The sequence below is a fragment of the Pteronotus mesoamericanus genome, unplaced genomic scaffold (assembly GCF_021234165.1).
Source record: "Pteronotus mesoamericanus isolate MK-2021 breed Mesoamerican mustached bat unplaced genomic scaffold, CSHL_Meso_final contig_94, whole genome shotgun sequence".
In the NCBI taxonomy this organism is placed as follows: Eukaryota; Metazoa; Chordata; class Mammalia; order Chiroptera; family Mormoopidae; genus Pteronotus; species Pteronotus mesoamericanus.
In genome coordinates, this window is record NW_026555285.1 from 48868525 (window position 1) to 48886340 (window position 17816).

Below are 17816 nucleotides of genomic sequence, written 5' to 3' on the forward strand. Positions count from 1 at the left end.
TAGTGGATCAGGGAAGAGCCCCAAGGTAGCCCCGAGCTTGCTTTCCTTTAATACCAATACACGTGAGTCACAAGGATGGCTTTATTATAAGCAGAACTCACCCCTCCAAAGTAAACTTTTAGATCTTTATTTCCCATCTGGCCAAGCTGTATCAAAGGGCTAAGCAGTGAGTGTACGTAAGGTGAAAGGTAAAAGGTGAAAGGACAGCCCCAGAGTCAAGGCAGGCACCGCCAGGCGCTCCCACGCGCGGCACTGCGGGCCGGGCTGGCACGGCTTTCGGGAGCTGCACAGAGCAGCAGACCCTCCGGTTCCCCAGGGCCTGCTCTCCCCGCGAAGGAGGCTCTGACCCGCCCCGAGCCCTGTGTGCCAGTGCACTGCCTGCCCACCGCTGTTTTATGCCCGTTCTCAGCCTGGCGCCCTGTTCGTTGGGGAGAAACAGTGAAGAAATTGTCAAATGTCCTTCCTGAAATGGGGAGGCAGGCGGGGAGAAGAGATGGGGGGGTGGGATATAATCACCGTTGACCCTTGATCAATATGGCTGCAGACCACTGTTATTCAGGTTTTTCTCAATGAACGCCTACACGGTTTGTGCCCGCAATTGGGGGCCCGCGGATGTGGAAGGTGGGCTGTATGCGTTGACCTACGGCTATTCTGCACCAGGGACCCGAGCGTCTGCAGGTTTTGGCATCCACAGGGGGGTCCTGGAACCAAACACTCAGTTTTGAAGGAGTCAGAGGTTACATGCGTCTTTTTTTTGGAAAAGCGTCTATTCAGGCAGGTCCTCTGCCCATTTTTATTTTTGTTAGATCGCTTGGTTACCTTTCTGGTGTTGAGGTGAAAAAATGAAGAACAGGCTACCATGTGGCCCAGCAATCCCTCTTCTGGACATCTACCTGAGAAACCCAGAAACACAGCAAGTATGCGCACCCCTACGTCCGTTGCAGCATCACTCACAGCACCCACGACGCAGAGACAGCCTGAGCGCCCTTCGGCGGAGGCTGGATAAAGACGCGGTGCCCACACCCGCGGGACTGCCGTTCAGCCAGAGAAGATGAAATACGGCCGCTGCGGCAGCGTGGGTGCACCCGGGGACACCGCGCTAGCGGAGAACAGACCGAGAAGCGCAAGGGCTGTATGATTTCACTGCCATGGGGATATAAAAGGCAGCAAACAAGCGACATAAAGATCCAGACAACAACAAAAAGCCTCCTGGGTTCAGACAGCAGAAGGGCAGTCAGCAGCGGGAGGGGCGCTGGGGGGGGCGAGGAGGGTCAGCGGGGTCAAACACATGCCGACGGAGACAGGACTTCGGTGGTCAGCGCGCAAGAGAGGCTACCAATGTCCTATTATCAAGGTGCACATCTGAAATTTACATAATGTTATCACCCAATGTTACCCCATTTCTTAAATCAAAATTTTTAAAAAGTTATGCATGGATTTTCAACTGCATAGAAAGTCAGCACCCATCACCCCCTCTGTGTTAGAGGGTGAACTGTACCCAGTCTTAAATTTAAAGCACTTAGAAGTCTTCTTCACACTTAGGTTTACTCTCATATTCATATATGAAGTCATTTAAATAATTTCCTTTAGATTATTGATAAACATTCTCTCCATTATAAGACACTTAAAAATATGATTATGGCCAATATTCTAAAATTGATCCAATTATTCCATTATCTTTGAATAATAGAAGGGAAGGTCCAAATCTTGCTATTAAAACATCAGTGATAGGAATCAAAGCCCTTCATTGCGTTCTGTAAAGTTTTCATCAGAAATCTCTCTGAGTTCTTTATAACAGGAGATGTATGTAATTAGAAAAGTAGACACGTCTTTAACGGACCTATCGGTTATTGGCTCTTACCAGTAGAATAAGCTAATAAAAGAAATAAGGGAATCGACTGTTAATAGTTTGGTACTGACAGTCCACTATTATGCATCAAAGAGTTAAAAATAAGAATGCAATGTCAATATTTTAATTATAAAGAACAGCTGCTTTTAACTGGACCTAGTAGTGATGAAGCAGAAAATGGTAGCAATGACGGTCCAGCTATAGTAACACACACAGTAACAAACAATGAGCAGATCCTAGTGGTAAACAGCTCATAGACATAGAGCACACTCAGGCTGTGTTTTCAGGAGCCTGATTTTACTAAGGGAGAATTCAAATAGCAAACACCGCCCCTCCTCGCCCAGAGGCCTGATGCGCCCTTTCGGGCAGGACTCGGGACCAGGCAGCCACCGCGGGAACTGGGAGCATTGCTTGTGGGTCAATTTAAGTCCCTTGCTTTTTCAAGGATGATAGATCAGATTTTTAAGATGCGTGCCTCTTAAAGACTGGAAGACTCTTGGTTCCACTGCCAATATTTAAATTGTCTTGCCTTGTTGCAAATTCTGGCACAAAAAAAAAAAAAAAGAAAAGAAAAGAAAAAACCACCCATTACACAGACATTGATAATGATCTTTGTGGACAAGTTAATTTGACTTAATTTATTCATGAAGGTGGATCAGCGACACGCAGATGAATATCTTCAACATTCCATGTGGCCAGCACGGGAAGAGGAAGGCTCCTGCCTGAAGACTTCAGGAGGCTCTCGGGCTGGCACCGCATTTACTGCCGGAAAGGTGCACTGACCAAGGGGAAACCGCATCCTCTGCCGGTGGTATTTCATCCTACGCCTCTTCCCTCTCCTCGACTTCACCTTTTTGTTTTTGCTTGGCGAAAATCTAGCTCTCACTCAGAGCTGGGTGCGTTTTAGCAGTCAAGGGCGTCTGGGAGAGTCTTCATTTGGCAAGAAGCTGACAGAATGCAGTTGAGGGGAAACTTGGCAGTTTCTAATTCTCATCAACACAGCTGGCCCCATCTTCTGACTTGAACTGCTCACCTCTGTGGCTACGGAAACTGTCAAAAATGAGGCAGAAGCCACCCCGCCCCTCCTGGGTGTGTGGAGGCAGGGGCTTGGTCTCCTGCCTGGCCGAGACCGCTGTTTTCCATCGCAAACCTCCTCCCGCAAAGCCAGCGGCCCCACCACAAGCCTGAGCGGAGCCTCCGGCCGCCGAGCGCCCTTATCCTCGGAGACAGCGCCGCCCAGCACTCTTGGCCACCCCGTGGCTCGCCAGGCTGGTGAATTAGACCCCTGTAAACACTGACTATAAAGGATGGTCCTTAGCAACTTCAGCACAAAGCACTGTTGCGCCGCCAATACAATTTTGTTTGGTTTCTTGGTCTGAGAACCACAGCCTCACCCTTCACTCTGACTGCAATAGCGGGCACTTTGTATCTCAGTTGTTGTAACAACAATGACTTGAACCTACCCTTCACCCCCAGCTGCGCACGCTGCTTTGAAACCCTTCTTCCCGAACTCTGGGGTCTCTCTCCTCCCCTCCCTCCCCTCAGCGACTGACCACCTGGCTGGGGCGCATCACCTCCTGCTCAGCAGGAGGCCTCCCGCCCGGGCGGCCATGGGGTCTCCTCTGCGAGGACCGCACGGCAGTGGCGGAGGAGCGGCCTGTGAAACAGAGGCCCAGAGTAGATGTGCGGAGCCGTACCCGTGTGCGGTTTGCAGGGAGACACCGGGGCCGAGGGGGACAAGTGTGCCCCGTGGGTGGTCGAGGCGGGGCCCGGGTGTGGCTGCTGGCCGGAGGGGGACGGGAGGGGGACGGGAGGGGGTTCCGCCAGGCCTAGCGTCCCCCAAGGGCGCCCTTGCCGGGCGCTCACTCAGTGATTGTTGACTGTTGTCAATGGTGAGCAGCAAGGGTTTTCTTAAAACTTTCCCTGCATTTGGCTCTGGGTTTTATTTATTAGTACCAAATGTGCATGTTTCTATCCAGAAAATGAAAATGAAGTGTATTCATAAGGCACTGAACTGAACAGTTGCATTTCTTCTCAACAGGACAAAAGAAAGTGACAGACAGACAGGATGAGGAGCTTCCCGGGCTCTCAGATGAGTCTGTCCTCAGGTGTGCGGTTGAGACGCAGCAGTGAAACCCAAGGGAAATGGGATCAAAGGGCGTTCTCGGCCCAGGGACGCGACAACGCAGCTGTACGTGGAACCTGGGCGAGCAGCGGGGTCAGGGGGCTTGGGGGGGACGTGCCGGCCCCGGCCCCGGCCCTGGCCAGTGGGGCTCAGCTGGTTGGAGCGTCGTCCCATAACCGAAAGGCTGTGGGTTCGATCCCCAGTTGGGCGCCGATGGGAGGCAACCAATCAGTGTTTCTCTCTCATATCGATGTTTCTCTCCCCCACCCCCACCGCCTGCCACCCCTTTCTCTCTCTTAAAAGAAAAAGATCAATACACAGGCCTGGGAGGCAGTGAGAGTGGTTTGAAGAGCTAGAGGTTAAAAGGGTTCTTAAAGTTCTACCAGGACACAGGTGAGGCTGAAAATCACCACAGCTGAGACTCGGTCAATTATGTACCTAACTTAGTCTCTGCTGTTCTTAATCTTGCTTCCAAATCACCTGGCCTGGTAATCTAGTTGCCACCAGAACCATGTAGGTCAAATAGTACTGACTTGTCTTTAAGGGAGGGGGGAGGGGGAGGGGGAGGGGGAGGGGGAGGGGAGGGGGAGGGGGAGGGGGAGGGGGAGGGGACAGAGAAGGCAGCTATCACAGGACAGTGGCCGCTGAGGCGGGGAGGCGGACAGCAGGCCATGGCTGCCTGCAGCCAGCCCCTGGGATGGGCTGGAGAAACTGCCAGCTGCTGCCCAGGGAAAGCTTGTTTCGCCGAGAGCAGGCTCATTGCTTTACATTTCTCTCTAGCACTTGGTGGATTCTAAGTATAACCGCGTGGTATGTTAATTAAGATAAACACCGTAATTAACATTGAAAAGATCATAAGCCACAAAATGGCAGCAGATTGTCTACAGCATTGCCCTGCAAACACGATCAAGTAAAAGGACTTTCTTCCTGCTTTCAAGGATGTTTTTCTTCTTTTTATTATCCCGCAGAACTATAAGGTCTTGCTGTGTTTATTTGACTGATGGAACAATGAAGCTTTCAAACTTTTGCACCAAGAGGCAGAAGAGACACCATAAAAGAAACACATTATTATGGCCTTGAACATCTGGGCTGAAGGATACACAAGCTCAAAAATAGTTTTGCTTCAATTGGGACCAACAGACAAGGCTGCCATCTGGGAACTGAAACAAAGATATGGAACTCGGGGCAGCTGCCCTCGGCTCCTGCGAGGACTCTGCTTAACCCTGCGAGCGCCGGGCTGCGTGGGGAGCCCTGGGCCCCCAGCCCAGGGGAAGCGTGGCCAGGCCTGCCTGGCCTTGCCGTTGAGGAGGCACAGCGGGGACAGGCACGCTGTCACCGAAGGACAGCTGCATCCTGCTGTCCTCAGGCTCCCTGTGATTAACAAAGTAGATAATTCTTATTTACCTCACTGGAGCATTAAAAGAAGTAATCTTCTGTGAAATTATTCTAAGATGATGAAACCCAAATCATTTCCACCCACTAACTTCCTCCTCGGGGGAAAAAAACGGTTTACTACGGCTGGGTCCGAACTGGAAAGGAAATCTGGGTTTCGACCGTGGACCTTGCTGTCCTCCATTCCAGGAGGCTTGATGCTGCTATCGTGACTTACAATTTTACAGCTGACAGAACTTACGTCAAGGAACAAAACTCTGGGACAGGTTGGAAAGAACACACTTTTCTGGAGGTTTAGAAGATGAAGCGGATTCAGGAATTCAACCAAAACTTTATTCCTCCTTTTTTTTTTTTTTAAATCCTCACCTGAAAATAATCTCACTGATTTTAGAGAGGAAGGAAGTGGGTGAGGGGAAGAGAGAGAAACACCCATCGGTCGCCTCCCGCAGGCGCCCAGCAGATGGAACCCGCAGCCCTTCGGTGTCTGGGAGACACTCCAACCGACTGAGCCGCCTGGTCAGTGCTACTTCTCTTTTTAAATTATTAGGATCTTTACTGGGTACATGAAAAACTGGGGCGACAGTTAACTAACTCATCTGAAAGTCAGGTGTTGGGACGAGGGCTCAAAGTCAAAGCCTATTCCTGGGGAGGACCGAATAATCTAATCCAGGAAAAACAGTCACGTCGACGCTGGCAGGCAGTAGCCTGAGGACGATGAAACGAGGCCGCTAAGAGAAAGTGTCCTTTCAGGGATAGTTGGTATTAGAAGCTAGAAACTCCCCCGTAATGTTATTTTTCAGATCTCTATCCGTGTCCCCACTGCCTCAACATGAGAGAAACCACTTATGGTGAAGTAAAATCTATGCTACACTGTAACGCCTTAGGTTAACCTCTTCCAAATTTGTGTTTTGCCCGAGTTTAGGGGAAAAAAAAAAAATCACCCAGATGCTATGCTTCTGTAATTTTCTTTGATATCACACAGAGCAAGCAAAGCATAACAGATATTATATTTTTATAACTAATAATTAAATAAATTAAATGTATTTTAATGACGTTAAATTAATAAAACTAATAATTAACTCTGGAGAAAGGGGTGGAAAGCCTGCACTTCTGAGTGCACGCACTTACTGTATCAGCGAACACTACCACGTCTACCTCGTCGCCCGGCCGGCCTCCCGCCTCGCTCCCCTCGAGTCCCACCCCTGCGGCAGCGGCGGGTCCCTAGAAAACGCCAGCCCAGTCGTGCCCCTCCTGTCGTCCGTGTTCTCCACCCTCCTCAGAGGGGAGCCGGTCCTTTCAGTGGCTCACAGCCCAGCTGGGTCTCCACCCGCCTCCCAAAGCCTCTGCTGGGTGCGCGGCCCCCTCTGCCCCATGGCTGGCTCCCCCCGCCCCACTTCCTTCCCCCAGGACCTTGCCCTGGGCTCACCTTATTCAGGCCTTGGCTGACCACCTGATTTTAGATAAACCCACACTTGGGAGCGTCAGGATGCCCACTCCTCGAGGACTGGGAATTTAGTCCGGGCGTGTCACCGGAGGGTCCCAGCCCCCACATGGGCGCTCACAGTAGGCGTTCAAGGTGCCAGTCAGTGAACGAGAGGCCCAGACGTCTGCAGGCAGAGGGGGGCGGGGGTGGCGCGCACGGGACGGGGGTCTTCAGGGGGCATCTTGCTGAGACCCGGTGCTGGGTGCCCAGAGCACACTCCCTGACGTGCCTCCTGCGCTAAAGCCCAATCCCACGACTTTTAAAAAGTGATTTTCCTCATTTTGAAGAAGGGCATGCCTCCTGTGACCACTAAAAAGTTTTCCGGAAATGACTGATCTTCAATGACTTGGGTTTTGTTTTTTTTTTAAAGTTTGATACTGAAGATTTTGCAGAAAATCATTTAAAGGCACAATTTAACATTCAATACCATAACCTTTTGGTGTCTTGATAGAAAATAAAACATGGACAGAAAACACTAAAATGCACATGCTTACATTTAAAAAATAGAAGACAGCAGGAAGAGGCCCAAACTGTATCTTCAAGGCCGTTGGTGTAAGACCAAGGGGACCCGCCGGGCCCGCCCCCAAGCCCTGCACGGCGCCCCTTCCCCCTGGGGCGACGCCGGGAAGACCGCCCGCCCTCACGGGGGCCAGGGCACCGACGCACAGCGCCTGTCAGACCGCACCGAGGGGCGCACTTAAAACGGTGCGCTTCCCGAGTGTCCGCTATATTTCATAACAGCGAAGAATTATTTTGCAACAGTTAAAAAAAAATGCCCTTCCTCCCTTTAATTATAACTGTCTATATATATCAAGCAAAGATATTTCTTGAATACTTAAGTGGAGGGTGGTTCTCTCTTCCCTTCTCAAAATCACGTTTCTCACATTCAGCCCCGTCCTGAGCAGCTGATATAGGATGCGGCCAGGGACTCATCTACGTTTAAAGACAAAAGGACCCTACGCCGCTGGCCAGGGCTCTGGGTGGCGGTCCCCTCCGGAACGTGGGCCCACGGGGGTCAAGAGCCGGGCCCCGGCAAAGCGCGAGCCCCAACACACGTGAGAACACATGTTCTGTGTATAAAAGGGAGTGATCGCGCCCTGGCCGGGGTGGCTCCACGGGTTGGAGTGCCGACCCGAAACTGAAAGGTCAGGGTTCGACCCCGGTCGGGGCACAGGCCTGGGCTGCGGGTCTGGTCCCTGGTCTGGGCACGTACGGGAGGCGACCGATCAGTGCTTCTCGCTTGCATCGATGTTTCTCTCTCTCTCCTCTCACTAAAAGCAATGAAAAATAAAATGTCCTTGGGTGAGGTTAAAAGGAATATTTTTTAAAAAAGGAAAAGTAAGGAGTCACCTCTGTGCCGACACTGAGTATCTCCACGGTAGGTTTGGCACAAACTGTGAGGTTGCTTTTCTCCACATATATTTATTTTAAGCATTTAATGGGTACACACACAAATCACTGCTCCATTTGCGAAAGCCCATAGCCTAATGAAACAGGCCTGCTGGATTCCATGTTTTTAAAATAAACTGTACTTAATCTAACATTCATTCAATTTAGTGACGGCCTTTAACAAACCACAACCTGTTTCTTCGCGAGTAAATATTTAAACCAGCTCATTGACTTGAAATGTCGAAGAGACTGAAGATAAAGGCAGAGAAGTTAGCTTTAGAGCTGACTAGGTAATAATCAACTGCTACTGTTCTCGGAGGCCCAATCAAAGCCTCTCGGGTCCTGCGGGGACGCGCCTGCCTCCCGACGGTCCAGGTGGGCAAGGGCTCCCCAGGGCATCGCCCGACCCCAGGCACGTGGTCACCCGACGCGGTCAGGCATGTGCACTTTTCTTGTCTTCACTTGGGGCAAAGTTAATGGCTTACAGGTATTTAGCAGTTCTCTCTGGAGAGGAAAGAATGCATGGAGAGCACACAAGTCTACGGAATTCTTTCAAGAATTATTTAATGCCTCTAATTTTAATGCAACCAGAGCTAAGTAAAGAAAAATATTTGAAATCACTAAATAATCCTCCAAAACGTGGCGTTTATAGCACACTTGTTCTCCAGTGGGGCCAAGCCATTGAACCTGCCCTGCTACTTCGTCACCATCCTGGGGGAACGAGGACCTTGCTCTAACACACTTCCACCGTAATTTCAGGTAACGGTTGCTTACCTCGGAGAGCAACTATGCTTCAAAAAGGACTGTGCTCGATGGAAATCATCCTGAAATAAATGGTAAGTTTTCTGCTTTCTTAAAAAGACTACAGCAAGTTTGCAATCTGATCGTCCCCCACCCCCTTGTCACATCCAGGGTAATAACGAGAACTATCATTATCGTACCGCGTGGTATTAGAGAAACCTCAGGGGTCGGTCACTGGGCTGCATGGGTCTGTTTGCTCTACACTCAATGGCACAAAATTATAGTCTTAGGAGTTCTGGCGGCTGCTTTTTGCTGGGGTTGTGACTCCTCCTTCCCACCGCCCTCTCGCTTCTTGCTGCCTCCATCCCCCTGCCCCTGTTAGCGCGTCCGCGTCCCCGCCCCCCGCCCGCCCCGCACCCGGGCTGTTTGGTTTGGCAGAGCGAGGCTTACAGCACAAACCAGTGGTCCCATGGAAGGGCAGGCACCCCTGCGCACAACGCCCCGGGGCCGGGGGCCCCAGGGGAGACTTGTTGGGTTTCCACAGGCGCCACCTTTGACTACTAGTACTTTACATTTGTTTTTCAATAAAATTAAATGACATTTTGACAAAAAGCAAGGACAAGCAGGGAAGCTACAGAGAAGGGAAGGAATAGAAGAGCAATAGCACCCTCAACCCACACACAGATTAGTGAAAACAGAGGGAATCTCAGCTGCCAACGCAGGCCGGGTGGGGAGGGCTGGCCTCTAACCTGCCTGCCGCCAGCCCCGGGCTGTTTCGCCGCCAAGTTCTCTTTGGGCTCTGGCCCTCCGATCCCCTCCCGGAAAGTCTGACAAGAAAGGGCTACATTCTTAGGACTATTCTTTAGGAAGCTCCCTATCTCCACTGCCCGAGCCGCTTGCCGGGCACACAGCAGCGCTCATCTCGTTCCCGAGGCCGCCCCAGCGCACGGGCACCATCAGCACGGGCGTGGCAGCGGGCCTCTCGCCGGACGCCTGAGGGTCGTGGCCCTCAGACAATTTTCCGGAGGATCCAGGAAATGCTCGGAAAGCCAGGCCGCTACCCACCGGCAGGCTCATCAGGACTCTGCGGCCAGAACAAAAGGACAGACCTGGAGGCAACAAATAATTCTCCCAAAACAAAATCAAATGTGTTTGGACTTCACGCTTCTCTCCTGTGTCCCACTGTGGATCCAGTGGGCGTCGGAGCTCCAGGGCACAGGGGCTGGTTCCTGAACTTCCAGCCGAGAACCCGGGGGCAGCTGACGTCGGCCTGCAATTCCCCTGGCCCTCCGCTCCCTCCTCGGCCGCCGCACCCGTTCTCCCTCCTTCTTTAAAGAAAACCAACGACTTATGTTGGTATTGATTTCAAGACACTCCCAATGAATTTCCTTTTAAATGTGTTTTCTTTAAAAGAGGCATTTACCAGGTACCCTTGTTTTGAAATAATTTAGCATTGTATGCCAAGAGACCAAAAATATGAATACACCTGGGCCCGTAAACCCACCGTGGGCACCCCCTCGTCAGTGTGGAAACACGGGGAGACGCCCTCCCACGGGCGGCCCGCGGCAGCGTGGGACTGACGAGCCGCAGCACCGGCGTGGCCCGCACGCCTCCGTGGCGCTCTGCTCGATGGGTGTCAGCGCCACGGAAACAACGCTTAGACCAGGAGAAGGACTCAAGGTAATATGTACAGCGTAATTACATCGGTTTCTAAAAACCAGTGGTACGGACAGAAAAAAAGACCAAAGGAAACCCTCAAAAGGCTGTCTTTGCTTTGCATGTTCTGATGCAGAAACGTTTTGTACACGGTCTTCTCCCCTTCTTTTTCTACCAAACCTACGGACGATCTTGAATGAGCAAATATGGCTTTTAAAAATGTATTCTGATGTTACTTTGATTCATTACTTGGAAGGTGGGTTATGTTTCCACGGGAAAATAGTCCTTTTTCAATTGTGTGGTGTATTAAAGGCTTACTGGTGCGGAGGCCTGCTCTCTCCCCTGTCTGAAGCAGGGAAACTCCCAGCAGCCCGGGCCAGCGGCCCAGCCTTCCTGGCTCCCCCACAGAGACTTACCTGGCCCTTATCTCTCTGCGATCACATGGCTTGTTTTACAGAGCCCCCAAGAACAAAGCAAACATCTGGGTTAAACACAAATAAAGCTGCACCGCGGTGAAAACCCGCTTTGAATTTGTTTCAAAACCAATTGTTCCAACCACAGTGTTGGTCCCACATTAAGCAAACAGAGCTAAAAGAACGCAGACAGAATCTGCATTTATCAGACCTAGGCAGAGTGTAGTCGTTCTAAAATTTCTCGTGGGTTTTTGTCTGTTTCTCTTAAATGCCCTAAATGCGCGCATGTTATCAGGAAGAGAAGGTACAGAGAGGAGTGAAGCCTGAAGCACAGATTCCCTTTCATTCACCTGCAGTCCACGGCGACGCCACTACCGGCCTTGGGCTCCGAGCCTCACCGGCCACCCTCACACATGAATGCTATTCGTGGCTGACCAAGAGGTGACCCGTCCACCCTGCTCTGGAGGGGCCGGGAGCTTGAAGCCCAGGCCAGCTGGGCACAGGGCGTACGGCCTTGGGCTGCGGGACAGAGAGAGACTTCAGCACAAGCAGGGTCCCTTCGGCCCGCTGCCTAGCCCTTCCAGGGACAAACACAAACCCACTGCAGACGCTGTCCAGCTGTCTTCCCTGGCTCGCCCACCACTGCAGGCGGAGGATCAGCAAGACAAACATCCAAGCCAGCCGCACGGCACGGTGAGACCCTCCCGGTCAGGGGCCACGGCCCACCCCACCGGGCACACCTGCTCCGGGCAGGGCCCAGGGCTGCAGGGCGGCGGCGGCCAGGCCAGCGGGCGGCCAGTCGTCCCTGAGTTCACTCTGTGGCAGGTGCGCCTCTGGGCACCCACTGCGCTCTGTCTGAGGCCTGCCAGCCTGGCATGACTCTCCCCGCCTTCTGGGGGCAAATGGAAGCACAGGTGGTAAGGAGATCTGCCCAACATGATGCTGGCTGTCCAAGGCGGAGCCTGGACGTGAGCCTGGACGTCCCGTGGCGGGTCCTCCACCGTGTGTCGCTCCACGCCACTCCCTCTGGCAGACGCCAAATTGTCGAGGATTTCCTAATGCTGGTGCGGTGTAAACTAGTACGAGCACAAAAACTTCTCTCTTGTTTTCAGATTCACTTCACCTGGAAGACAGGTGTGCCCTACAAAGAGAGGAACTTCTACGTGGACACTTTGTGACCAATCTAAGCTGTAGAGAACCTCTCTGTCACGTGCTGCTGGAGTGCCCTCGCCTCTCAACACACCAGCGCCTGTTGCGTGGGGCGACCCCATGCCTGGCTGCTCACGGGTCTTCTTTGAACCCCAGCCTCCGCCACATGCCAAGCCCCCAGGCAGTTACTTGGTTTTTCCTTGAGGCAGCGTGTCCCGCCAAATGCGAGAGGACAAGATCTCAGCACCCAAGAAGCGTGGCACAGGGGGCAGAGCAAGGAAGGGAGGCGCAGGCCCCGCTGGCGGCAGACACCGCCCTGGACGTCTTCCACGTATTGACTCTTCACTACTTACAATGCCCTTCACAGGTTAGTGTCGCCCATTTTACGGGGACCAAACCTAGCCCTGGGGCGTTAAGGAGGTCACCTGGCCAGAGGTACACCAGACGCGACGCCTGTGGACCTGGGGTGCCCCTCAGAAGGATGACAGATGCGCAGGAAGTTTTCCATCTTGTGTTTCCTGTTGTTACTTGGTTTGCTCCAGGTAGTATAGAAATATTTTAGAAAGTATGACATTAATTTAGAGTTATTCCCGTGTCATTAACACGGACAGGCACCCTTTCTAAGCCCTTGTTTGCGGCGTGCTATGTGGGACACACGTAGGGCGCGACGCCCGTGCATCGAGGCGCATCACAGGCGGCCAGAGCAGCCGCTGCAGCACGGGACACCCCAAGAGGAGCAACGTGTCACCGCTACCCGTGACTCCGACTGCACCCCGGCCACCGGGAAACCATGCCTTTCGTCTGCCTCCCAGCCTCTGCCAGGAGAGCTCCCACACCTGTCTTCCAGCCGCTTAGCCGCGCGGCCCGCCTGGCCTGGCGGAACTCGGTGCCCGCTCCGTGGCACACAGAGGCCCGTTGTCGCTGTCAGCGAATGCCCGGGCCGCTCCCTCTGCCCCGCCCCCTCCCAGAGGTGGCCCGCCGAACCCCCGAGCTTCAGGATCCTTCTCCAGCCAACCTCGCGTGCCTGGTGATTTTGTTCTCTCGATGTGAAAACGTGCAGATGTATCTGCACTAAGAAATTGGATTAAAAAAGCAAAAGCCGTCCCCGGCCTGCGCAGACCGCAGGCCACCGGCCCGGACGAGCGCCTGCAGAGCTGCCCGCAGCCGTCTCCGCTCTCCCCTCCCTGGACTTCCTGCTTCCTTCTACTGTGGCTTCCATCCCTATTAGTCACTGAAAGGGCTCTGGGCAATGGCACCAAAGGTCTCCAGGGCGCAGAGGTCATTTCCAGTGTTGACTCGCCCCGCCAGCACGCAGCGTCCCACGCTGCGGTCCCCCATGCGCCCTGCGTCCCCGGGCCATCCGCGGAGCCCCCTTTCCCCCCGCGTCCTCCTCCGGCTGATCCCGTAGGTGACAGCGGCTCAGGGACCCCGTCGGAGCGCCGCGGCCGCCTGGATGCGGGACGAGCAGTCACGCTGTGCCCCTCCACGCGTTGTCTCCGAGCACCGCTGTTCTCAGAACAGCTCCTGGGCCACAGCCGCCCTGGACTGTCCCCTCCAAGAGGAGGTGGGCCAGGGTCTGCCTGTCCGGCCTGAGTGCCTGGCCCCACACGGCCGTTCCACAGGCAGACGGGGCAGCCTCGGCCGCACAGGACAGGGTACCTGCCCAGACTCTGTCCTTCGGGGCCGGGACGGGGACGGCCAGGCCCCTGCCGCGCGTGTGGGAGGCAGAGAAAGGCCAGCAGGGCCGGCCGGCAGGGCCAGCCGGCGGCTGTGCGGTGCTGCCGCGGCCCCGGGCTGTGGAGGCGCGGTCCCCAGGCTCCCAGCGCCCCCCCTGGGGTCCAGGGGGCTCCCGCCTGCCTCGCCACGGCCTGCCGCCTCGTCACAAACCCCATCACTCGAGGCAGGTGAGTGGTGTCACTTTCTTGCAGCTAACGAAGAGCCTAACTAAACCAGGAGCTCCTCGCGGGGCAGAAACCGCCAAAGAAGCCCTTTTTCGTGAGTAAGGTGAAAAGCCTGAAGTAAGAGAAATGAAAACATCAGGCGCCTTACGTAATCTCCCCCCCAAAACATCAAGATCTCCTTTGAGGAGATCAGTCGTGTCCTGGAGTGACTCCCAAGAGCGGCGCCAAGGGCAGCAGACTCCCCCCTGGAGATCAGGACCGTGGCTCGCCGAAGACCACCAGCCGCCGCCCCACAGCTCCACGGGGGCTCGCTGGCCCACTACCGCTCTGATCAGGAACACTAACGTACTTTGCTGCGCTTTCTAAAAAGTGTCCTATATGGAGAAATATACCTGTATGTATAAACTAGTTAATTTTCTTTTCAAATTATAACTTAATTAGGGCTTTACGAGACATTAAATGTTAAACGTAAAATCAATGTTTAAAGCCTCATTTATGATGTCCAAACGTAGCCAGATCCCCGAAGGCAAAACATTCCAATGCCTCCGACTTATGACTAGATTATTAAACAACAACGCGACATTAACCCAGCGCTTTCCAGCTCGAACCCAGGCAACACCGACTGCTTCCCTAAATCCTTTCACGGCGCTTGGGGATGAGGAGCGCAGTGTGCCTTCCAGACAGAGCGAAGGCTCAGCGGACCCCTGGGCGCAGCCAGGTCGGTGCCTGTGGTGACTGGCCAGGGACCATGTCATTTTATGGGCAGTTTAGCCTAAAGAGGCTCTTTCGAGATCTCTACGCTAGATTTTTAGAGTTTTCTTTAAATTGTGAACATTAAAGCAAACAGTGTAAGAAAACGTCAACATGCGGCAGACTCCATCAGCCAAGAGAGGCGAGACTAGCCAGCCTGGTTTTCCTGGGGGGCAGCGGAGTGCGGTGGAAAGGACGCACCCCTCCAACTGCGGACTTGGGTTCGAACACTGTCTCTGCTAGTTACCAGCCAACAGTGAGACGCCGTCCGCCTCCCTGGGCCTGGCGTCCGCCTTGACAAATGGGGGCTGATGATGATGTGGTGTTGAGAAAATTAAGTAAAGCAAATTGCTTCCCGATGATGCTAATACTTAACAGGCACTCACGACTGCATTCATTAATCGCAGTGAATTATTTGGTGAAAGTTTGGATATTGCAAAATGGGGGTCAAAACACATTTCTATAAAAGTCAGAGTCTGTGTTTTTTTGTTTGTTTGTTTGTTTGTTTTTGCTTTTCTATCACTTTGAATGAAGAATAAAAAAATAACAATATGGACCGCAAAATTCCATGACCTGCCAGGAGACGCAAGTACCACGTGACCTTATCCAATAATGCAATAACTTTCCATCAGGTCAGAAGAGGCTTTTGTCATAGAAAGAAACAACAGGACACATCCAATGCATGAAAATTATATCTAAACAACCCCTCAATGTACACACTGACGTCGACGCTCCCGGACAAGCATGAGCGACGTGTGCGTGGCGCCCAAGCCCTCCTGCCTCCCGCGCCTGCACTTGCGACTTCCTGTGTACAGTGAAGCCTGGCTCACTAACGCCCTGCTCGGCAGAGACAAGCGTGAGCTGGGCGCGCCAGGGGGCCACCTGCTGATCTCTTCCCTGGCCCGACACCTGTGGGTTGTCACTGGCCAGATTCGTACTTAGGAGTCCCACTCAAAATCAATGCAGGTTTATAAAACTTGTAACAAACACCTTTTGTATCTAAGGGAAAGGTATAATCAAAAGAGCCATATTAATATAAATAGAAAAAGATGAGGTTCTCATTTACAGGTATATTCCCAGTACACAATGGGTTTCTCTCTTATTCGTTAAATGAGGAAAGCAGAGGAACGAATGAAGTGAACTGAGACTCGCTGAATGACGTGTTCATTAGGGCAGGCAATTTGCAGAGAGGAACGTGTCCCTGGAATGGCAGAAAAGACGCCGCAGGACAGCGTCTGGGGACTGAGACAGGGACACACGGGCTCCCGTGGGGCCGCGGTGCGGACACAGGAGGCATTAGGGGTCGGACCACCTGGCTGATGGGAGTTGCCTGCGCTCGTCTAGAATGAAAGCGGGGAGTTCGGACGGAGTACAGCGGCCGCAGAATGTCTGCGTCTCACTTTGAGATTCAAATCAATGGGCCCAGCTGGCTGACCGAGGCACCAGCCAGGGGGCTCTGCGCGCTGCCTGCAGCCGGACGAAAGCGCGCGCCAGGAGCCGCAGTGCAGAGAGAGTGCGCTCCATTCGCCGAGTGAACAACGGTTTTAAAAATAAAAATAAAAAAGAAAGGCCCAGAACCCCTCCGCCGCGTCTGCGGGGCGTTCACTCACAGTGTGGCTCATAGGGAGGAGGCGGGTCTCCACAAGGTACGCACTCCATGTCTTGAAAACCGACAAGTTTTGTCTTCCTATAAAATCTAGGAGAAAAAGGAAAATGATCCTTGTTAGCTCATTCACTTACGCTCACAGTACGGTTGCAGTGCATATGATTACAGAAATTACTGCCAGTCTCCTTGACCAGATCTATTATTTTTTTTTAAAAAAAGGTTCTCAAAGCCTTAACCCTGGCAGCCCCTGAGGCAGGCAGCCCCGGAAAGCCCTCATCAAGTAAATATAAATTGCAATGAAAATATAACATTTTCACTTAGAAAATTGAGAAAATATATACATGAGTGGTATATATTGCCAGTGGGAATGTGCAATACCACTTGGAGGAGGGCAATTTAGCAACGTGTCATCAGAACGCAATAGTGTATTTACACCCTTCACCCAATAATTTCATTTTTTGAAATGTATCCTAAAGAAATAATCAGGCAGGTGGAACTACGTATAAGAATGCAATCACAGTATTGTTTATAAAAGAAAACCAGCCAGTCAGGCACAATCTCAATATCCAACAGGAGATACAACCAACTTCAGCAGGACCAAGGCAAAGAACAGAAGGTGGAATTTAGAAACAATGATGCAGATCTATTACGCATGATTTTTTTTTAACTCATAAAATATCATTGGGTGAAAAAGAAAATGTGTGAATGACATAATTCCATTTTGTACAAATAGACTTTGATACAGAGTCTTTCAGACTATTTACCAGTGCAGCTAAAGACATTTCTATATATATATGCACTGAAAAAAATAGAAAAATATTATATGGCAAATATTAAAGTGATTATTTCTGATGGTGAGAATTCAGGCAATTTTCTTTCATTTGGAAAACTTCCAACTTCTTTTCTATGACAAAAATAGTGATATAGAGCATGAATTTACAAATCTAGCCTGTAGAGGACAAGTAGATGCAATTATTTTGTGAAACTGGATAATGTAGTAACAAATGTGTATAATTTATGATTGAAGCAAAATTTGCATTTGAAACTAGATAAGTTACCTCAAATACCCATGATTGTAATACAATGAGTTTCCACCAAATTTTAATTGAAGATATTTATCTTGGAATTTATAAAGTCAAAATCAAAGGATGATGTTGGAGTATACACATTTCATGATATCAAAATATTAGGAAGCTCTCGTAAATCAATGCAATGTGGTACTGGCATAAAGAGACACATGGAAACCAAGGAACAGAACAGAGCATCTAGAAACAAACCCTCGTGGGTATGGTCAAACGGTTTTCCACCAGGAAGCAAAGACCGCCTAATGGGGATAGGACATCCTCGTCAACAGGCAGTGCT

General features: G+C 51.8%; 1 protein-coding gene across 1 annotated transcript in view; it reads right to left on the reverse strand.

The window, feature by feature from the left end:
- Positions 1–17816, reverse strand: part of TNFRSF19 (TNF receptor superfamily member 19) — a 66860-nt gene that overhangs the window by 14264 nt on the left and 34780 nt on the right. The window contains exon 5 of the mRNA XM_054586663.1: positions 16459–16544. Within this exon, the coding sequence (XP_054442638.1) occupies positions 16459–16544 (86 nt within the window). The remainder of the gene's footprint in view (positions 1–16458; positions 16545–17816) is intronic.